At 39.6% G+C, this 22,718-nt stretch overlaps 5 protein-coding genes across 10 annotated transcripts in view; 4 read left to right on the forward strand and 1 right to left on the reverse strand.

The window, feature by feature from the left end:
* The window catches only part of pald1a (phosphatase domain containing paladin 1a), a 54,158-nt gene extending 53,774 nt beyond the window's left edge, over positions 1 to 384 (reverse strand). For both annotated transcript variants that reach the window (XM_047609151.1, XM_047609149.1), the window contains exon 1: positions 149 to 384. The gene's annotated coding sequence lies outside the window, so the exon portion shown is untranslated. The remainder of the gene's footprint in view (positions 1 to 148) is intronic.
* Positions 385 to 1,102: 718 nt separating this feature from the next.
* Positions 1,103 to 5,164, forward strand: ndr2 (nodal-related 2). The gene is made up of 3 exons (XM_047609443.1): positions 1,103 to 1,529; positions 3,336 to 4,093; positions 4,611 to 5,164. The coding sequence occupies exons 1-3, from the start codon at positions 1,265 to 1,267 to the stop codon at positions 4,761 to 4,763; spliced, it is 1,176 nt and encodes a 391-aa protein (XP_047465399.1). The 5' UTR covers positions 1,103 to 1,264; the 3' UTR covers positions 4,764 to 5,164.
* Positions 5,165 to 5,671: 507 nt separating this feature from the next.
* Positions 5,672 to 8,710, forward strand: lrrc20 (leucine rich repeat containing 20). 4 transcript variants are annotated; one of them, XM_047609195.1, is made up of 5 exons: positions 5,672 to 5,724; positions 7,526 to 7,614; positions 7,807 to 7,956; positions 8,077 to 8,244; positions 8,333 to 8,710. In XM_047609195.1, the coding sequence occupies exons 2-5, from the start codon at positions 7,545 to 7,547 to the stop codon at positions 8,467 to 8,469; spliced, it is 525 nt and encodes a 174-aa protein (XP_047465151.1). In that variant the 5' UTR covers positions 5,672 to 5,724; positions 7,526 to 7,544; the 3' UTR covers positions 8,470 to 8,710. The 4 variants fall into 4 exon arrangements, with proteins under 4 accessions (XP_047465151.1, XP_047465150.1, XP_047465147.1 ...); XM_047609194.1 differs by lacking the exon at positions 5,672 to 5,724 and adding an exon at positions 6,191 to 6,450; XM_047609191.1 differs by lacking the exon at positions 5,672 to 5,724 and adding an exon at positions 6,461 to 6,512.
* Positions 8,711 to 10,401: 1,691 nt separating this feature from the next.
* On the forward strand, positions 10,402 to 14,226 carry ppa1a (inorganic pyrophosphatase 1a). Of its 2 annotated transcripts, XM_047609198.1 has the most exons (12): positions 10,490 to 10,682; positions 10,848 to 10,986; positions 11,139 to 11,203; positions 12,187 to 12,240; positions 12,349 to 12,468; positions 12,553 to 12,639; positions 12,725 to 12,851; positions 12,964 to 13,091; positions 13,276 to 13,361; positions 13,473 to 13,542; positions 13,827 to 13,866; positions 13,950 to 14,226. In XM_047609198.1, exons 2-12 carry the CDS (start codon positions 10,926 to 10,928, stop codon positions 13,976 to 13,978), a joined length of 867 nt encoding a protein of 288 aa, XP_047465154.1. In that variant the 5' UTR covers positions 10,490 to 10,682; positions 10,848 to 10,925; the 3' UTR covers positions 13,979 to 14,226. The 2 variants fall into 2 exon arrangements, with proteins under 2 accessions (XP_047465153.1, XP_047465154.1); XM_047609197.1 differs by having other exon boundaries at positions 10,402 to 10,986.
* A 1,090-nt stretch (positions 14,227 to 15,316) lies between these two features.
* Positions 15,317 to 20,851, forward strand: sar1aa (secretion associated, Ras related GTPase 1Aa). The gene is made up of 7 exons (XM_047609132.1): positions 15,317 to 15,394; positions 16,663 to 16,735; positions 16,949 to 17,068; positions 17,456 to 17,521; positions 18,764 to 18,867; positions 18,950 to 19,081; positions 19,174 to 20,851. The coding sequence occupies exons 2-7, from the start codon at positions 16,678 to 16,680 to the stop codon at positions 19,288 to 19,290; spliced, it is 597 nt and encodes a 198-aa protein (XP_047465088.1). The 5' UTR covers positions 15,317 to 15,394; positions 16,663 to 16,677; the 3' UTR covers positions 19,291 to 20,851.
* The last annotated feature ends 1,867 nt before the right edge of the window (positions 20,852 to 22,718 follow it).

A 22,718-nucleotide genomic window follows, 5' to 3' on the forward strand; every position in this document is an offset into this window, starting at 1 on the left:
GAGGGGATGTGGACGCTATCGATAATCTTGTGAAGCATTAGCATCCAAAAAAAAAACAATAAAAAAAAAACACGACATCAATCCCAACTTTTTTTTTCTTTCTTATGCTGCTCCTGCAGCGAGAGCCGTAAACTTTAAAGCCACTCACCATTTCAGCACACGGTTGTTGAAAAACGCGTCCGGCCTTTAAGGAAACATGTTTACGGAGTTCGGTTTGTGCGTAGTGGTAGTGGAGGCTGTGGCCGACGTGCGCCGCTTTCTGTTTGTATCAGTGACTCAAGAAAACACCCATTGATTTTTTTTTTTTTTTCCTTTCTCGGGAAATTTACGAGCGAAGGGATTTCGCTGTGTGGATAAAGAACGAAGCGCATGCGCAGTCTGAGGTCATCAACAAACGCTCTGCAAGTATTTTAACATTTGTGTAAAATAGGTGGTTTTATGTTGTTGTTTGTCGTAAATTAACAAAGCTCCCACTTACTTTTGTGTTATTATGTCGTCACTTAAATCGCACATGGAAACATTTTATGGCTATTATTAAAACCGAAAACACCAAAAAAGCACTGTTCATGTAAAAAAAAAAAAAAGAAAAAAGAAAAAGTAGTTTTATGATAAGTTAGCCATATGAAAGAGAGATAAGATGGCTGCATCCTGTTTATTTATAAGCCTGCTCGGCTGGAAGTCAATATTAAGTTGATTTTTATCTTATTTTCAGGAAGTTCTCTCTTACTTTTATCTTCTTATATTTGTCACAGAAGGAAAACAGCTGTGCAATTATGAACTACACGCACGTTATTTGTATAACAGACGTGTAAAGTCAAAAGATTAATCGCACCAGCGTTAAATAACAAAAAAAAAAAAAAGAAAAATGTTATTTAAAATGTATGTTAATTTTTTAATGGCTTTACATTCGCCCAGTTGTTCTCCTCATAGTCCAGTTTAGATGGCATTTAATAGACTGTATTACACTATGGGAAAGCCTAACAATTAGTGGAAGCCAAATAGCTGAAACAATTAGTCCGAGGATGGGGACTCGGGCCGGAGAAGCCCAAAGAAACACGGAGCAAACAAAACGCTGCGCTCCTTGTAAACACGCACCCGGGCGCCTCATTACCAACTGAATGGATGATGAGCTGTCAGGTAACAAGTCTTGAGGACGCATGTCAATTTCCTTTAATGTTCTCAGCTACTTGTTAAACATGAAAGGGGGTGGCTGAGGGTATATAAGACACCCCTAATCTCCCACTGGAGCAATTTGTCATTAAACATGCGTTCAGTTGGAGCTCTGGGCGTCGCGCTGCACGCATCTCTGCTGGTGCTGCTGGCTCAAGGGATTCATAAATCCAGGGATGGGTTTTACACGCGGCCGCTGCACCGTTTCTCCGTCACGGACCGATCCACGGGTTATCACCTGCCAACCTACATGATGCACCTCTACAGGAATTTCAAGGCGAACTTTTCCAGGCCTTTGGATGCTATGGAGCAAGACGCGGCGAGGCAAGCTGACACCGTGAAGAGTGTGATGGCTAAAAGTAAGACGGGGCTCATTGATGATTTACAGAAATACCCACATATGGGAGGGATCGGAGATGGTGGGGAATGTATAACCTACAGACTTTATTTATGCATTGGGGTTTTGTGGATCTACGCTCTCTTTGGTGCTTTTGGATCAAGTGTTGCCCTGTCAACGCTGCGCGCCAGACGACCTCAGAGGGCTTCAATCCACATCCAGCTCAGGGGGGTGAATAACCATGCAGGGATCAGCGTGTGAAAAGGCCGGTTTTCTGTCTAATTCTCAAAGCAAACCTCCTTTTTCTTAAATAGGTGATGTTGATTAGATACCTCGCCAGACAGCCCCCTATACAAATCCCTTGTCAGGTCAAATCAACAACTTCCCTTAGTTCTTTTTTCACACTTGTTCTGATTAGATTAGAGCTCGGGATTTAATGGTGGCACAAGCAGCCAACACCAGGCAAACCCTCCCCGCTGCTGCCGCTGCTGAAGCCAGTTCCACGTCGCTGCTAGGTGTCAGAGTTATTACCTATTTGTTTGACCGAGGATATGCAGAAGCCAGGGGCGAGCGGAGCGGAGTGTTAAACGATTGGTTTCGGCTCCGTGTTTGACTTTGAGTGGATTAATAGCGAGGACGGTTTGCACTTTTGATCAGGGGCCAAACTCGATGGGCCGACGCGCTGGACAATGCAGAAGTCAAATGTTTCAAAATGCTTTTAATCCTTTAGATTAATTCGAGGCCACACCTGTTCGTTGAATCACAATGAACTTGCACATTACGCATGCACGTCGCGCTAAACTGGAACAATGACTGGATTATAATTTGTGAAGCCTTTTTAGGCCTTGATTTGCTGAAGTGCCGGTCAATACACACATTGATCATTAGGAAAACTATCAAAGGAGATTTTATTTTGCGCACTTATTTACTCGGTTTGTTATGTTAAGGCATTAAGATATAAATGCATTTGAATGCAAAATATTTTTCTGTACCTTATACTATATATATGTGTTATCTATGTAAGAAAACACATGGTGTAGCAGCACTGTTTCATTTGGTTTAATTGAGAGTGTGAGATGCCATTTAGAAGAACGTCTTTTGGACAAATGTCCCATGTCTGGTTACTTTAGTTGATATGTGCCACAGGGGTGAGTGCAAAACGTTTGGGTACGTTTGGGTATATGTATTCTGGTAATGTGGAATAGGGCTGTGTGTAATAATAGGCTACGTACAGTCTGGATCTTGGGCTCCTTTCCTGTCTCGGTCACTAAGGAGTCGCTTTTTGCTCTCCTTGTTTGTCCCACTAAAATTGTTTGCGTATATGTATTTATTGCTAAATCCATTGCTCCCATGGCATTTTCTACATTTATCTTCTATGTATCATGTGTTTATGTCATGTTTTTATGAAATACAACCTGCCTCGGCTACAATCTGGCACATTTACGTTATTTATAGTGTTCATTAATATGCTCTACCACTAATTTAAATAAAGAAAAGCTAAACAAAAACATGTGAAACCCTTTGGTATTTACACTATCATGCAGGATATATGTCAACCTCTCAGTTTTTTTGCAGGATATGTATCAAGATAAATTTTGTTTAGCACAAATCTTGTGCTTATTATTCAGTTTTATGTTTTTTCACTGGAATTGTCTTGGCCTATATGTCTTTATTATGTCTGAACTCACGGTCATGCACGGTCGCCCTTGCTTTCCCTTTTCAGACACCTCAAAGTCTGCGGTGAAATGTGCAGTAATAATAAACTGTGTGTGATACAATAACACTAATTCTCCTGTTTTTTTTTTTTTGTTGTTTTTTGCTGCATCAGGTTTGACGTACAGACACAAGCGCTGGGTGGCCATCTTTGACCTCCACGCCCTGCTGGCCGACAAGCAGATCCAAGCAGCAGAACTGAGGATCAGGCTTCCTCGGACGCACGGTGCGGCCAACGCCACTGTGGAGGTGTACCACCAGCGCGGCCAGGTGCAGCAGCGGGTGGGGCTGCTCGCCGAAACCTCCCTGGTCACCTCGTCCCAGAGCTGGAAAGTGTTCAACGTGACCGCTCCTCTCCTGGGCTGGCTGAGGCGAAAATCCGCAGCGAGGATCCCAGAAAGAAGAGTGTCGAGGAGGAGGAAAGCGACGAAGGAAACGAGAGGCTCGTCTCTCCCCGATCAGCCCGTTTACGCGGCGGGCCCGAGGAAAGAGCAGGACATGAGCGACCGGGCCCTGTTGGTCGTCTTCTCTCACACGGGGTCCGACGAGGACTCAAAGGCTAAAGCGAGTTTGCTCCACACAGCTGAACAATCCAAGTTCTTGTCCCCCGCTGAAATCAAAAAGGCCCACTGGCAGAAGAGGCGCAGGAGCAAGCGGGGCCAAAGAGAACAAACAGCGAGAAGCCCACAGGTGTCCAAAAGAGGGAGTGAAAAATCCCTCTGCCGCAGAGTGGACCTGCATGTGGACTTCAATCAAATAGGCTGGGGATCCTGGATCATCTTTCCTAAAAGATACAACGCCTACCGCTGCGAAGGATCTTGTCCAGGTCCTCTGGGAGAAGACCTGAATCCAACCAATCATGCTTACATGCAGGTGAGTAGTGCATTAAGGAGGAAGGTTTCCGTCAGCTGTCAGGGACCTGTATTTAACTTGTTAAAACATGTACAGTTCAAAATGATCAATTCGGTGCACTCACATATCAGAGCCCTTCTTGTGTCAACACGGTTTCTGTTCCAGCAAGACACAAAATACGCAATAGTGTCTTTCACCTCCAGTGTTGGATAGATTAAAGTGAGCTGGTTTCCTTTTTTAGAGATTAGCCTTTAAAAAATCTGACAGGATCTGAATGCATCACATTATGCAATTTTTTATCTATTGCAATAGCAACGCAAAGAAAAAGATAATTTAATATTTTTGAAAAAACATGTCAAAGTTCAACTACTGCAATGTTTCACCTCTTGACGACAGTTTATGTAATAAACTATTAGTTTAATATTATTTGCCGGTCTCAAGAAACATCCACACACATAAACGTGATCTAACTGAACTGCTCCCTCGACCTCTAATAGCGTCATTCGCCTAAATCCTTCATTCTGTCTTGTCTCTCCAGAGTCTGCTGAAGCATTTCCACCCGGACAGAGTGGCGTCCCCCTGCTGCGCCCCGACCAAAATGAGCCCGCTGAGCATGCTGTACTACGAGAACGGGGAAATGCTCCTCCGACACCATGAAGACATGATTGTGGACGAGTGCGGCTGCCAGTGACGGCGGCTCCCGGCGTGAACTGCGTTGTAGCGCAGCTAAAAGAAAGAAAAAAAAAAAAGAAGAAGAACACTTAGCCAGATTTTTTTTCTTCTTTTTCAAAAAGCTCTTTGATATTTGTCACTCTGAACTGTAAGATTGTGTCTCTCGATCTGCGTGCAGAGACTTTTAATTCGTGACGCGGGCTCCGGTTTGTAAGGAGAACATTGTTATTTGAATCAAACTAGAAACTGTCACAATCTGATGTACAAGTTTATTCCCCATAAGTTATCAGCTACATCAGTATAAACTTGAAATGGCAATGTTGTTGAATATTCCAGCACTGTTTTTATCGTACAATACCATTTGTGTTATTGTAAACTAATGTATATTTATTGTAAATAATAAAAACATGTATTTATGTACATCTTATCAGAATATATGTCCTGATTTAAATAATTTAGGGCAAACACTGACCAGGCATAACATTATAACCACCTTCCTGATATTGTGTAGGTCTCTAAAACAGTTGTGACTCAACATAGTGGCGTTAGTGGGGGTCTTTGGGGCCTGTGGGTTGACAGGAGGGACCTCTGTGGATCATCCCACAAATATTTGACCTGTTTGGGATCTAGTGTATTTGCGGCTGATCAGTGTACACTACGTTTCTCTGAGCTGTCAGGTTCACTTTGTGTGAAACTACTGCGCCTATGCGCCACAAAACGTCTGACACACAAATAGACATTTCTAGTTTTGCAATGATTCAGTGAGTCATAGCTTCAAAATAAAGCATTGAATAGCAGAGGTACATCTAGCAAATACCGTAAACTGGCATTTAGTTGGAACAATGCTAAACCATTCTCCTGAAGCCAGAGGGCTCATTGTATTGAAACCTTTTGAAAATACACTGACTAACCAGGAATTTACCAGAACCCTGGCCATGGCATAACATGTCAGACTAGGAATAGCTGATCAGGACTTGGAGGTAAGACGACATTTAACTTCCTAATGTCAGTAGCTCAAAATATGGATAAAATGATTGTAGTTATAATTAAAACTGTATCAGACCTGCAACGATTAGTGCAAGAGATTTATCAGATCAATCATTTTATAAAGCAGAAAGGCCTGTTTCTATGGTTTATGTTTCTCATATGTGGCAGTTCACTGTTTTTACTTATAATCTCACAAAATATATTTTGACGAAACAAAACATAGCCTTGAAATTTGACAAATAATGACGGATTGCAGTGTTTTTGTGTTCATTAATAGTTTGTTTTCAGTTGTAAGATGTTAAAATACAAAACAGTCAAAACGCATCGCTACCCAATATAACTTATAGTTTATGTAGCACTTAATATGTGAAGTTACTTCCTTTACTGTGCTTTTTTTTTTTTTTTTAGTTTAATTAAGCAACGTTGTTTGCAACACCGAAGCGCAACAGTGAGGCTCTTGAATGTCTCTTAGCTACCGGGCTAACGTTAGCTCAGGCTAACTGTCGCTAAGCAACAACGTGTTTTTAATTCACCGAGTTTGTTTAAATATAGGCGAGTTGTTGCTCATACGTCCCGTTTTTTCCTAGCGAATGGCACAATAAGTATGTAAACCGAACTGGTCCCCGGCTAAAAATACACACTCACCAAATTTGACTGTGGGGCCGAGCTGTGCCGTAGCTAACGTTAGTTAACACACCGGCAGCTAGCCTGTGGTTTGGGTAAGTGGCCTCTTGCTTGGCTTCAATGAAAACACTGATCAGATAATGGCGACCTTTGTGTGGTATGTTGTAAGTACTGATTGTATATCAGTCGGGAAAGTGGAGGTTTCAGTAGGTCTGAAGCTTTTTCGGCTCGTTTAAATAACCAGCCACTGGTGCAGTAACCTAAAGTTTCACGTTGCTTTTAACCCTGTGCCGAACCAGAAGTAGAAATCAAGAGTTCGTGCGTATAGTAAAGTGCACTTTAGTACTGAAAGCATTAAAATCCCCCACACTTGAGGGTCTGTCTATACTATTACTTTACCACAGATACCAATTACTGCAACATTTGATATAATCATGTCCACTCTTAGGTAATTTGACTACAAAAATGACAATTATTTCCAGTGCACCACACCACAACACCGGAATTAACATGATTGTAGACATAATACCACACAGTCAATGCATAATACTCAGTAAATTTCACTTCAGTGTCCCCTCCCTTGCTTGTCAGTGGGATCATGGGATTGCTGGACACAAGTGTGAATAATGTTACCGAAAGGACACAGAACATGTTGGCTTAATATTGACTCAAACATTTAGTAATGCATCTAGCTTCATGCAGCCAACAACACTAGTGTAATAATATATATATATATATTACACACACTAATATAACAGTCCTGCATTGCTTCTTCACTTGATAAAGGTTAGGGTGTGGAAAGTGTGTTCAAATTTTGATTCGACTGTGTTTTGGAGGCCCTGATACACGTTTCATTTGTTTTACGACCCCATTTTTTACTCAGTGCATTAGGCTAAATAACAGAAACACTTTAACTGCACCACAATGACCATGCAGTTAGATAATCCTCCACCAATATATAATTCAAAATTGAGCGTGTCTTTGCTCAGATGAGGTTTTAAAGAGTGCTATTTTTTGCATTTGGCTGAAAACGTGCAGTGACTGTGTTATACAGACCTCATTAACCAGCACAGTGAAGAGCCTCCGGTTATCTACTATAATTATTATTCAACTGTCTTGCAGCTTCTGTGAAAAGTATGTCTGAGCGTAATGTTGCGTTACCTCTCTTAGGAACAATTACAGCAGAGAAATGGCGGAGGCGGTTGCAAATGTTGCCAGAAGGGTTAATGCCACTGTAGAGGACGGGAAAGATAGTTTGGGTAAGAGACACTTGTTATTCATATTTCTCTGTCTTGCCTCATTTGCCCCTTTTTTCTGAATGAACTCTGATTTGTTTGTAATCTCAGAGTTTACCAGCAGGGGGTGACAGAGGCTTAAATTTGATTGCTCCAGTGAACATAACCCCAGATTTGTCCACTATTGGTATTTTTCTGTTGTATTTTTCTTTGCAGACCTGTCAAACTGCAAGCTGATATCTTTCCCGGACGGTGTGTTCAAGGTCTTAAGGAGCGTCTCAGACAACATCCGCGTTATCACATTGGCCGACAATGAGATGAAGACCATCTCTAGCAAGCTCTTTACAACTTTCACTCAGCTCAGAGGTAGTGGATGTGAATGAACCAAAGGGCTTTTTCGCTTGTGAATTCAGTCTTCAGCGTGTTTGTCTTTAATTTTGATGAACCACCCCCCTAGATTTATTTGTGTCTTGAAATAACTTTCAGAGCTGGACCTGCGAGGAAATGTTCTCACTAAGCTGCCCGACACCGTGGGAGAAATGGAGCATTTGATCAGCATCAATCTGGCTAACAACAGCTTCTCCACCTTCCCTGATAAGCTCACAGAAATAGCCACCCTGGAGAGGATTGACCTGGAGGGGAACAGCATTACCGGTAATAATAATATTTTATTACCTCCAGTCTGTATGAGAAAATGGGTTGTACATGCTTACTTTCTTTCATTTCAAATTTTGCACCACAGAAATCCCGTTGGAGAAGCTGTCTGCCATGCCGGCGCTCAAGTGGTTAAATGTGAAGTCAAACCCTTTGGACTCAAACACCCAGTCTGCTTTACAGTCCCCACACCAGTTTGACGTTTTGTCAACAGCTGAGTCCTAAAATATGCCACAATGCAGTATCTAACTCATCATGCATGCTGTGTGCCTGAAGTTACACGCCTTCATGTGCCTGAGAAATGAGAAGAAGATACTTGAAGACACGTGAGGCTGTACAACAATCAAAAAGAAAAAAAATGGTTTACGCACTCTGTGGCCTCTATTTTATCTCTGATTGTGTATTATTGATGGCTTATTTATTACTATTGATAGTATAATAAATAAAAGCTTTGAAAATCATGCAATACTGTGTCAGTATTTTTCAGTAGTAGTGGCTGGGTCTACAGTAGATGAACATGTGCCAGATGGTGCCAGTCAAATATCAGATATACTTCAGTGCTCAGCATTGGATTGTTTTATGTTTTCAATTAAACACAAAAACTACTTTTTAATATTACGGAACTATTGTCTTCCCTGTTCTTTGATTTTTCTCTTGTCTAACTAGGATAGAGCATGTAGTGTACTGCAAAGACTGTAAATCCTGAGGCAAATATTGGATATTAAACAAAATTTGGCAATAAGATTTGACTCTAAAATATCTTAGAAGCAGAAGTGAGTTTTGATAATGTGATTATTAAATAGTTGCTGATTCATTTACTGATTTTTTTTCTGAACCACTTCAGCATTTTACAAAACTACCAAAAATTTGGAGGAATTTAACTCTTTAAATGCCAGTTTGAAAACAGAAAACATGAAAAATGATTTTAGTGTTGAACAATAAGGACAAATTTGACCATTTGTTTTTACAAATGAAATCATAATTTTGCAGAATGGATGATTTTATTGTGTCATGACTTACAGATTAAGAACTGCAGTTATAATGGAAGTCAATGGGACTTCTTTATGTGCTACGGTCATAAGAGGGTAGTACATTTTAAATCTGATGCTACATAAAAACTAATAATGCAATCAAGTCAATATTTTAGATAATGTTGGTCGACGCCCAAGACTTATTTCAAAAATGTCCCAGCCACCCAACATTAGTTTCATGAAAAAATAGCTTATTCTTCATGATTTTTTTGTTATTGTGGTTTTGTAAAGTGTTGTGGACATTTTTGTCCACTAAGGTTGCTAGAGGGATGTCTTTTTTTTTCACAGTGTTCTATCATTATTATTATTATTATTATTTAATTTCCAATTTTGTGTAGAGCTAGATTTTGTTACAAAACATTGTGCCTTATGCACAAACATAGCCAAAATGGCAGCCAACTCAAGAGGAAAAAAATGTGCCCAAATGGACAAAAATGTCCCTAGGGTTGCCTGAGGGTTAAAGGGGATTTAAAAGTTCTTTTTCGTGTGGGCTGTTTAAGTTGTCAGCCAACGTCCTCTGGCCAAGAGAAATATTTAGCAAAGCTCACAGCATCATGTGACTCCTCTGCTGCCCAGACAGTGACCTTGCTATGTGCATCATTGTTTAGCCTTCTGAAACACAGTGCTTTAATTATCCAGCTTTAAAACCTGCAGTCATTTTTTTTTAAATGCTAACACTAGTTTGCAGCAATACATTTAGCTCAGACAATTTAATCACATTTGCAGAAATGTGAGTTTTTATCTAAATTTCTTGCTGATGCCATCAATTAGCACAAGCTAATGAACATCTGTTCACCACGTCAAACCTAATTGCGCCATAAATGGTATTAACACATGTTTAATAATAATAATAATAATAATAATAATAATAATAATACATTTTATTTGAAGCTTTGATGCTTCTTATTTGTAGCATGCAAAAAGTCAAGGAAATAGTTGTTTTTTTGAACGTATTAAAGGTTACCAAAAAAATTGGCGCGGAAATGAAACGTGCCAGGCACACAGTTCCGACGATGCACAAATCTTTCAGTAAGCGCCATAAAACGTTGTCCAAGAAAACCAAACGCACGCTAAATACCGAGAATGCGTCTAAAAACAGGTGCATAAGAACATTATCAAACAGCTACTGTGAATCTTGAGAGGCAACAAGTCACAACGCGGGCACGCCACCTAATCCCCCGCTCCTTAATTGGTTTACAGCTAACACCAGCCAGCTCCATCTGTTTCGCTCTGAAATGAGCTCCCGAGGGCCTCGGCTTTACAAGGGAGGAAACAGAAAACAAATCACTTCACACGTAGACAAGGTGGGAAACTTCACATCCACGCCATCCGAACGCATGTGGCAGCCGTGGAGGAGTCGCACCGTGGAAGGATTAGCTGCCGATCACTGTTCTGAGCAACGCTGAGGTTTGTTTACCCTCGTTAGATACGGATGCCAAGATTGGATGTGAACCGGATGCAGCAACATCTCTCTTATCTCTTCGTTCGGCGCAACCTGTTGTCAGGTGCAGGTGCTTGCCAGCTCTCAAACCCTCGGCTTAGCTAGTACGCATGTCTGCTCCTCTGCTTCAGGGACTGTGTGCCAGCCTAGAGCTTCTTAGCTTTGGTGAATCAGTGCGCGGACCGCAGGGGGAGAAACCAACAACAGACATGAGCTTCAGCATCGAAGAGAGGGGGAGGCCCAACACCCTGGAGTACAGAGTGTTTTTCAGTAAGAGCAGCAAGTTTGTGTTTTGGTGCAAAGTAATACATTGATGGTAGCAGTAGTAGTAGTAGTAGAACTGGCAAGTAGACGTGGAGATTCATGAACAGACGTCACACTAAAAACTGCAAACTAAAATGCATCACTTTTATTTCTTGTAGAAAACTCTGAGGGAAAATACATCTCCCCCTTTCATGATATACCCATCTATGCAAACGAAGCAGAGGTGAGCATTCCAGGCTTTTGCTTTAAAAAACAAAATATTGGGTCATACGTATCTTGTAGCCTTCTTGTCAGATTTGTGAAATTGTGTTCAAGGGGTAGTGCTGGATTATGCATTTAGTTTGAAAATTAGATTCTATCTTTCTTTTCTGGTTTCATTTTCTGTTTATATAGACGAGCCAGTGTTTGTCGGTGGTGGTGCGTCGATTCATTTTTCTCTTTACCTTGTTTAACCTGTATGTCAGGCTACAACTTGTTAAGCCACTACATCAAGCTGGCGTTGGCGGAGGGGGAAGGTTAAAGCAAACCACTGTACACCTGTTATCCCTCTATTTTCAGAGCGCTATAATAAATTAATGCATTATTATTAATTATCTTTGGAACTCTTACTTGTGCAGCCTCTCTTTCCAAGTAGATGTCTGTTTTCTTAAGATGTGTAAAGTTTACAGTGCACACTTGCACGTTAAGGGTTTGTGGAGTACTAGTGCAAAGATTGTGCTTGTCTTTCACTTTATAGCAGAGGTCTTCAAAGTTTTTCAGGCCAAAGACTCCCAAACTGATGGAGAGATTAATTAGGGACCCTCTGCCTATTATACGTGTTCTACATTAAACTCAGCCTAGAGCTATTTATAAATATACTATAATAATTATTATTATTATCTCTTATCCCTTTACTAAAATATGTTGGATTCATGTTAATGTGTATTGAAAGAAATTTAAATTTGTGGGGGAAAATAAAAAAAAAAAAAAATATATATATATATATATATAAAAAATGTCTAATCAACCAAAGATTTTGCGCCCACCCCCCCCCCCCCCCCCCCCGCAGTACCTCCACGGATCCTCTAGGGGTCACGGACCCCCTGTTGAAGACCTATACTATAAAATAACTGTTAACAATGGTCAGATCTGATATAGAATTTATTAAAACAAAAACATACAGGAATAATCAGGGTAGTAAAAATGCATGTTATTATAAATCTGCAGAACATCTTTCACGCTGTTGTGGAAGTTCCAAGATGGACGAATGCAAAGATGGAGGTAAGTTTTTACTCATAAAACCATATGTTTTGTATTTTATTTAATTTTTTTAGTCCAGCATGAGTCAGTGCTTCCTTTTCTCTTTAACTTTGCGTTTGCGCTTCTCAGATTGCCACCACGGAGCCTCTCAATCCACTCAAACAAGACGTGAAGAAGGGGAATCTTCGTTATGTGGCGAATGTGTTTCCCCACAAAGGCTACATCTGGAATTATGGAGCTATTCCACAGGCAGGTCCTGCTCAGACTACCCTACTTCTACCCTAAAAATATCATGCATCTGTTGGATTAAACGTGCGTGCTGCCTTTTGACAGACATGGGAAGACCCCAACCATAAGGACAGCGACACGGGATGCTGTGGAGACAATGACCCGATTGATATATGTGACATAGGAAATAAGGTACAGACTCTTTTTCTTTAAGATGCTTCTTAAAAAAAAAACAAAAAACGGCAGCCTTTTCCAGGATTGTACGTTTAATTCTCAGGTGTGCTCCCGGGGAGAAATAATAAAAGTGAAGGTATTGGGAACTCTGGCTTTGATCGATGAGGGTGAAACAGACTGGAAGGTCATCGTGATCAATACTGAGGATCCAGAAGCTGCCGACTTTAACGGTAGGGAGCCTGGAAGGGGGTGGGGGGAAACCAGGAATAGAAGCTGGAAGACATGCCAAGGATACACAAGTTATTTTTGAACTTTTCCATGTTGTTTGCCGGTTGGTTGCAGATATTGAGGATGTGAGGCGACTTAAGCCCGGATATCTGGAGGCGACTGTCGACTGGTTCCGAAGATACAAAGTCCCAGATGGAAAGCCGGAAAACCAGTTTGCTTTCAATGGAGAGTTCAAGGACAGGGTGCTGGTTTTATTCTGAGATGTTTTCTCATGCAAATCTTATATACCTTGTGATATTAATATTTATATTTTATTACTGTAATAAAGCGTTGCCTCAAACTCCGCCTACACACATTTCTATTCTTTCCCTGTTATATTGACTCTTGCATGAAGAAGGGGAATGTGAAACGTGCTGTGTGTTTCAGGACTTTGCCGTGAAGACTGTGAAGAGCACTCATGAGTTTTGGAAGGCCCTGATATCTAAAAACACCAACGCCGGAGAGTTAAACTGGTTAGTAGGATTTAAATAATGCTCATTTAAGGACATAGAACATATTGTGTCTAAATCTAAAATGCATTTCCCGCTCTTTTTTTAAAAACATTTTTTTTTATCTCCAACCAGCATGAACACCAGTGTCTCGGACAGTCCTTTCTGCTGCTCTGCTGGGGATGCAGAGGCCGTGGTTGCGTCTGTAAGTCAGTTTTACCTTCACATTCATACGAGCAGCTTCACCCTCTGTGATTTAGTCCTCGCTTAATGACAGCAGAGACGATAACCTGGCAACACAAGAGCCTCGATACAAAAGGAGAGCCAGCCAAGTGGCTGGAGACGCAGAAATCCTAAAGGTGGTTTCTCTCATTTCCAGCTCCAGCGTGTTGGTTTTTAGATCAAACAGAAGGAAGCGAATCGAGAAAAGTATTTAAATAGTCAAGAAGCAATAGTGGCATGATTTAATCATTTCACTATCGCTTACAGGCATGTGAGTTTGGAGCTGAAGATCCCATTCCAAGTGCAGGTGGGTGTTTGTACATTCATTTCTATTATTGCAGTGGCTTTGCATGTTGTCACTCCTTGGAAATCACATATTCTTCTTTGCAGTTGACAAATGGTTCTACTATGAGAAGTAAGAAGATAAGGAAAAATGAAGACGTCCATTCCCCTTCTATCCTTGTTTCATCTGATTTCCGCTGCTTGTGAACAGATTGGGTGTATATTTTATACTTATATTCACACTTGCATGGTCGGTACTGTTGTTGTCAAAGTAACAGACCCTGAATCTGAAAGCTGTCTCACTCTGTTTTGTTATTTATCTTACTGGACAATAGACCTTAATCTCAAGCTTGACAGAACTCTAAATAAATCACATTGAATCCCAGTGTGTTGTCTATTGTACTTCACTGCCATTATTATAAGCATCACCAACAGAATATGCATCTGAAGTGGAGAATGACGTCCTCATTTCAGAAGTTCATATCATTCATTTGGGTACATAACAAATTGCATGATTGCCAGCAATTCCAGTAAATGATGTATTTTGTGTTCCTGGAATGCAATAGCTAGTGAACAGTACAAATGACTCATTCTCATTAAATTTTTTAGTACCACAGGAAGCTTCTGCAGACTGAACGGTCAGTACCAATAAAACCTGTAGAGCTTTCAGCATTGTCAGGAACTATAAAAACAACTGAAATGGTTTTTCTTATTCAGAAAATGGGATAATTGCTGAAAGTTCTCTGAAATGTAAGATTTTTACAATGAACTGAAGACCACAATTGATCAGAAAGGAGGTAAATAATGGTATGTAAAGTCATTGTTCCATAACTTCGATGTATGTGGACTGCTACATACACTTTGATGCAATCATTTCTTATTTGGAAATAAAAATAATAGTAATATTACCCTGACTGAATTACAAGGGCAACATTACTTTGGTTAAATTGGTGGGAGTTCCTACACTAAAACTTTATAAGTCAAGTAAAAGCACCAAATAACAATAATATTCATGCAGAGATTATCTTAAAAACAAGGATATCTAAAAGTGTTAATGCTCATTAGTTGCACTGCACCAGTGTCTTGTCGTTAACAGTTTTCGCAGTTTTCTCAACTTCCCACCATTCCAGTTGCCTTTTTTTTTTTTTACACTTTACCATCACCTGGATGTCTGAGAACTGAAAATTAAAAAAACAAGAAGCTACAATAAGTGTCGGAAAGGATTTATATGGTGGTAAAAATAAATAAATATATAAATAGATGAATAAAGTACAATACTTGTTAATTTATTTTTCTTTTATAAAACCTTTATTTGTCAATGGATAAATTGCAGCCACTCGTCTAGTATATGTATGAAATAGGACAACATGGAAATAAAAACGTTTAAAAATACGTTTTTACCACGCTAGTTGTGGTTTGTCACTGACCACCGGTGATCGAGAGGGGGCGATAAAGCGACACACTGCGCGGTTCTGAAGCAAGAAGAAGAAAGGGACTGTTTCCAAGGAGACCACTGATACTACCAAGACCTGGGCTGCGAGTCAATGCAGTAGGTAAGAGAGAGAAACCCGGAGGATAATTTCTACGCAGCAGTTAAATACACCGACATTTTCCGAAATTAACACGTATTAATAATAAGTTTCCTCATATTCAGTTGCTATTCTCTAGTATTGACACGAAATCCTGACTCTAAAACGAGCTAGACGGGTTGACGCTGCCTTCCATGTTAATGCTAGCTAGCCAGCCGGAGTAACGTTAATGTAGCTTCCGTTGTGTCGCTTTAAATTAGACCCACAACAGTACCCGTCGAAATAAGATAAATATCAGCAGATACCTGGTCACAAATGCTGCTGTCATCCCTGTGATGGCTTTTTTTTTTCTCCGCAGTAAACCAAATAGATGATATAGTAGCCGAAGGTTGCAGACACTTGCTACACATGTGAGTGGAAGTTAATAGTCTGAGATATCTACACTTATATGAGATCGTGCGATGTGCAGATGTGACCTCTTTTCACGGAAGACATTTTAAGTGTCACAACTGGTGCAGCAATAGACCTGTGCAATAAACCAAAGTCCTTCTAATGTCATCAATTACACCTGTGCTCTTTCTGCCATGATGAGCCAAAATGGCCTCTGTTAAGAAGACTACTAATCTACAAATAATATACACAGCAATAAATATGTAACGTTGGTTTAAAATAGCAACATACCTCTTGTGTTGTTCTGCATGCATCTATGGGTTTCTCTAAATATTTAGTATCTTACATGTAAATAGATGCGAAATAGTTGAAATAACTCACAATAAACTGGGGTCTAATGCTAAACTATATCCAAACTCTACAATGTAAAGGTATAGACGTGTCTCAGTTTCTGGTCACTCATTGCAGTATTATTAATATTATTGTAATTAAAACTCGTTTTAATTCGGGGGTCACACTCGGGCCAATTTGATCTCAAGGGGTCGAACCCGTAACATAACAGAATGATGATCTATGAGTAAGAACACCGTTTATTTTAGTGCAAAAACGAACAAGTAAATCAGGAGAAAATCCTTTCGTCTTTTTTTTTTTTTTTAAAGAAAAATAAGTGCAATTGAGGCACAATGCTGCCTGTTGTTTAGCCCTGGGTCTCATTTGCTGCGTTTACATTACCCCAAGAAATGTGCAAAACCAAAATGTTGCAATAAAAAATTGGCAACTGGTATGTAACTTTGCAAATTCATGCTGCAGGCCTGATTAAACCCTCTGGCGGGCTTTTGCTTTTGGCCCATAGGCTGTGTGTTTCACACGTGTGTTGTAACCAATCTTTTATCTTGTTTCAGACAGACACAGTCAACATGTCCTTTATATTCGACTGGATCTACAGGGGGTTTAGTAGTGTTTTACAATTCTTAGGTGAGTACTGCCTGCTGTTCTGCAAGGATTTAATCAGCGACACAAAAGTCCGGGTGCACGCTATTACATTTTTATATTTGTTAGTTGTATTCAAATGTTGTGGTCCATGCGTTGCAAGGTCAAAATAAAGTCATAGTTGGTGGCACCGTAAAAATATTCCTCAACTTGTGGAATAATAAACCCAACAGTCCTGCCGCTTGTGATTCCTTCCAGGTTTGTACAAAAAGTCTGGGAAGCTGGTTTTCCTTGGTCTGGACAATGCTGGGAAAACAACGCTCCTACACATGCTGAAAGATGACAGGCTCGGCCAACATGTGCCAACACTGCATCCAAGTAAGGAGAGATTCTGAGAAAGGTAGATAGGATTGTGTAGTTAATCTTACGTAGGATAATATTTATCTCTCTTTTGGAGATGTCATATAATCTATTAAGATTAAGATTTTTTCTTCCTGGGACTCAACCCCTTTGGATTTTAAGCTTTTCAACAGTTTGATAACAGAGTTTGAAACAGTGTTTGTGTTGGTTATCACATTTACTGAAGCTGCGTTATGCAGTATATAAGTAAAAGATGGCAAAGCTTTACTGAACAAATGTATTTTACTGAAATTTATAGATATATAATTATATCACAGGTCAGACTTAAGTGGTGGTTCCTTGTTCTCACTGTGCAGGTCAAACAATCACAGGTATAAAAGCAAGTTTGTTTTCTTTCACCCAAAGCTTCTGAGGAGCTGACAATCGGTGGAATGACATTTACTACATTTGATCTGGGAGGACACGTACAAGGTGAGATCCTTCTCCATTTCTTCTAGCAATAAAACACCAGAGAAGTAATACTGACTGGTTTGTTTTCTGCTGCCCCACTAAAAATAAATTTGCATTTATCAATTTAAAAAACAGAAATTCCTCTCAGAAGGTTATTCACCAGGATTCAAACTAATGTCTCCGAACTACCTTAACCTTAACATTATGTGAATGTTTCTTACGTCCTTCAAGGACAGTTGCTAGTCACAGTCTTGAAATTCTTGAAATAATTTTGTGCAATGTTTTGAGGGAGGAAAGGGATGCTAGTTTGTCAGAGGAAGAGATTAGATAATCAACTGACTGTAGGCTGTTTTATATTAAAATAAAATAAGTTGAAGATGGAAGAATATATATTATATACATTGGAATGATAATAAGGTGCAATACTGTGCATTAACATTAATAACATGGAGTTATCTGTTGCAGAAAGTTGAGTTAGCAACACAGCTAGTTAGAGTGGGGTATGACAGACGTCCTGTAGCTTAACTGTGGGAGATGAGCTGGATCAGACTGTTGGAGAATGAGCTCTGCTGTAGCTCTGTAGTCTGGTGTAGTGGATGAGATGGGTTGTTCACGATGTAGAGTATGTCACAAACATGTATGAGAAAACAGATGAGTTGAGAAATTACAATTCTCATGGCTTCCACATGGTGTCAGTGTAGGCCCCACTTTGCCATCCGTTATTGTTTTTATGTGTAATTTTTAATTTAAAAGGGAGCAAATCCTTTCAGATGGTTTCTCAGATTGAGTCTCGGAGACTCATGTGTTGTAGACGTTTGACCATGAGATGGAAGGGCAGCATGTGGGGCTAAAGAAAGAATTAATCCAATAAAATGTTGTTTTCAAAATCTCTTTGTGCAAACTCAAGTTAGTGCCACTATCTGCTAATTTTTCCAGAATAGAGGTTGAGATTACAGCACGAGTTTGATAACATCCCAGTGTTTCTCCAAACTAAATTAAACCTGATTAGAGGTCTAAGTGAAACACAGTTAATTAGTATCGTTGTGTATTAATTAAAACTCTGACTCAGAGTAAGACATGAGGACCCGTAAACCACAGATATTAAAGACTAATGATGACTGTACACACAGATGGTAAAGACACAATTAAAATCTTACCAGTCCACCGTTAAAGAGCTGCATTACAACCTGAAAGAGAATTTCAAATCACGTCGAACTGCTGCAGGGACTGTTTATTCACAAACTGCTTTTCCTTTGTTCACAGCTCGAAGAGTTTGGAAGAACTACCTGCCGGCTGTGAATGGAGTTGTCTTTCTCGTAGACTGCGCAGATCACGACAGACTCACAGAATCCAAGACTGAACTTGATGTGAGAGTTGTTTTGATTGCACTTGTCAACCACTGTCTTCTGTGCATTGACAATGATCCAGCGGTTCTTGTCATGTTTTTAGGCTCTTTTATCAGACGAGACCATAGTCAACATACCGGTGTTGGTGTTGGGTAATAAAATTGACCGTCCAGAGGCGATCAGCGAAGGAGGACTGAGAGGAGCTTTTGCTCTTGATGGTCAAGTTACGGGAAAGGTAGGCTCGTTATGAGAAATGCCTTTTAATGAAGTGAAGTCATATCCGCCTGCAAGTTTCTTGTCTTTCATCATTGTTATTGTCTCCAACAGGGAAACGTCTCTTTGAAGGAGCTGAACGTTCGCCCTCTGGAGATTTTCATGTGCAGCGTGTTGAAAAAGCAAGGGTACGGGGAAGGTTTCAGATGGTTATCGCAGTACATCGACTGACAAGAAACATGACAAAGAGTTTAACCACGTCAGTGTCAACCAGCCCGAATCACGTCCCGTTTAATTCTAACATTTTTCTATGCAAACTTTTAAAAGAGGTGACTAATGAAATGTCCTAAGTGTGTCATTAATCTAGGAGTCGGACAGCATGGCATGTTGTTTTTAGGCTACCCCATACCTGATGCGACACATGAGCAGCCATACTTTATATAATAACATAGACATGTGTGCTTCAGTGTTACGTTATTTATCATTTAACAGACCGTCTGCTTTGGAATGTATTAGTAAGTGAGTGATGAGGATTGTGTGTAGCTTAACGCTTGTCTCAAATTAAAACGGTACAGTTTAGATTTTAAAGCGATTAACAAGACGAATAACTAAGTAGAGAGGATTAATTTTAGTCGATCTGACGAGACGCAGCATCTGCCTTTTAAAACGTAAAGCCAAAAATGTATGCTAATGACTTCACGGGTTTAGCCTAGAGAGAGAATCTCCAACAAAAGACATCTTGTGTGTTGAGCACTGAGCCAAAATAACAAAAAAAAAGAAAAAGAAAAAGAGAGAAGTCAAACAGAAGCAAAGATGATGGATTGAATTGAGTCAAATTAAACAGCTCATTGATGAGTGTGCTGTGATTAATGCGCTGCTCACGTTCGCAATCTTGATGAAATTGGCTTGTTTATTTTCGGTTCAAGAATTACATCATAGCCCATCACAGCTGGCGTCGAAGGCAGCTACTTGGAAGTGTGTTAGTCGGACTGAAAGACGTCTTTATTATCTTCGACTTTGAGGATAAATACCATGAAGTGTTCACACAGAACTTTCTATGGCTTCCGTCGCTTTAGTGTTTCATGAAGGCAGTAAAGATGAATTGCCCTATGACTTCATCGCGTTTGAGTTAAAAGGAGTATATGTAGTTCTAAGTCTGTTTGCAGAGATCTATATTCCAGTGTCTCGTCTCTCTGTTCAGTATCGGTGAAACTGAAGTTCATTTTGAAGTGGCATTTTAAACACTAAAATAAAAGTTTCTTTTGAGTTATTTCTCAGTTTAGAACAGAATCTGAGCCATATATTGATATGATGTCAGCGTGTACACTTTATAGTCCTAGCAAGGTTTAAGTGCTGCAAGGGATGTACTTTTTGACTGTCTGAAAAGATAGGAGAGTGCACTTGCAAAGATTAATATGCCGAAATGAACATTTTATTCCGCTCCATGCATGCAAACATGCTTAGGTTTTTTAATTTGAAGATTTTTAAAGAAGCTCAAAAGCATGCGCTCATTCTACCTTGTTGACTGTTTCCTGTATCGTTTATTTACAGGGTAACGTTTGGGTTATTGCAGGGATGTCTGTGACCAAGATAAAAAGATGTATATGTGAAAACAGATTTTATACTGCAAGGCTAGAGTTTGTTTGAATATAGTTTGCATATAAACAAGCTGCTTTTCCTTTAAAATGTTCTGTACCAGTTTCCTGAACTCCTGTAAATTATGTATAATACAGATGTAAATGCTTGTACAGCAATTGCCCTGGAGTTGACACTAAAAAGGAGTTATTTATAACTGTGAATTACTTGAATTCATATTTTCAGCAATTATCCGTGCAACTTCTCTGACAACATCCAGAATCATAATAGAACCAGCCTTTCGTAGACGCAAATGGGCTATCTTTTTTTAGTCTTCTTATTATAGAGCATTCTAGTTTCAACTCCCCCCGTGGGTTTATAGAAACTGTGCTAAGGTGGTATATATTTATATTATGTATTATTTTTATATGCGATCACAGGTGGAAAGTGACCTGGTTTTAATTACTTCCTTCATTATTGTGGTAGGAGGAGAATTTCTGTTTAGCAACCGAATCTTTAGTGGTGTCCCTCAAGGCTCTGTTTTGGGTCTCTTATTAGTCTGTTTTAAACAATATTTATGCACAGAATTATGCAGTACATGCACAGTATTCATGACCAAGGCTATGAAGAATATTCATCCCTGTAGCCCTTTATCATTTTCCTTGTTTACTTATTGTAATACACTGAATCGCAGGGTATTCAATTTTACATTTTTAGTTTTTAGTGTAATTTAGTGCAATCAAAAACACAAGAAAATTAACAAGGATAAAACTAAAAATAACACAATTGAACTTGTAAACCAACTTGTTTTTAACATTAAAAGTAGAAATATCCAAATTACATCAAAATGATTAATGTTACACCTAATGAGCATATTCACTGTCCGTATCCTCTTTTTTTTTATGTGGAGTCCTACCAGGTTATCAACCAACGAGAAGCGAGAAGTATATTATAGTAATTTTGGATTCAGTTTGTTTGGCTGAATCTTTCATTTCATTTGACCACGAAAAGTAACTCTTGCTCCCGTTACCTGTTGCCTTTTCAGGGACATATTGAAATGTGTTTAACCTGTATTAGTTTAATCAAGAGTGTCATCTAGGACTATAACTTGTGCATAAATAGTAAATATATGAAAGAAAACACATATAAATCCATGCATTGCCGGTCATCTACATGACCTCTGACAGTGTTGTCTTTCAATTCATACAATGAGTGATATGCCATCTGGTAGCCAAATGTTGCAATTTGTTCTTCAAGCATGAGGTGGCAGCTGAGCACCAAAATACCCCCGCAAACATCCCCATCTGCCAGTGAGATGCAACTTGGAGGTGACTCTGCAGCTTTCAGACCTAATCATGATTTTGTTTTTGTTAAAAGATGTCTCCTCAAACTGTACTTGTGGTGACGTGTGCGGGTCTGCTATATACTGTACACAGATCAGGCGCAACAGGATATTTTTAGTGGCGGTTGTTTGGGTGCTATGGGTTGAGGTGAGAGTCATTGCTATGGACTGGGGGTGCCTGGTCTGGTCTAAGTGGGTGCTACATATCTAAGTAACATCCACACGAATGAATAATGATACAGTGGATGTTATCCCATATAAATAGTGCCAATACTCGGTGCCACAGTAGATTTAACATATTTGGAAAACAGTCAACACACGGCTTGGCTCCAGTGCCTTTATTAGTAAAGTGCTCAGCCTAGAAGTACATTCTTATTTACGAACATGCAATACTAAAAACAAAAGAAGAAACAAACGCCTGGCCTATCAATAGCATGAATGAAGATATGGCAACGATAGTCTCATAGAAAAAAATTACAATGGGGATTCAAGTATACACACAGAACTTCAAGTAATGCACATACTTTTTTTTTATAAACACAAAATACAGTATTTCAAGTTGCAAACTCAGGGAAAAAAAAAAAAAAAAAACGTATTTGTGGCACATTCTTGGACATGATTTCCGAGTTAGCGGAGGATAGCGACTAGTGGGTGCGCTCTGTGGCCGTTAAATTACATTCTACAGGTTGTCCATAAAAGTAAGTTCATTTAAACATGTACAATTTAAAAACTGCTAAGAGCT

This window comes from Mugil cephalus, chromosome 16 (assembly GCF_022458985.1).
Source record: "Mugil cephalus isolate CIBA_MC_2020 chromosome 16, CIBA_Mcephalus_1.1, whole genome shotgun sequence".
In the NCBI taxonomy this organism is placed as follows: Eukaryota; Metazoa; Chordata; class Actinopteri; order Mugiliformes; family Mugilidae; genus Mugil; species Mugil cephalus.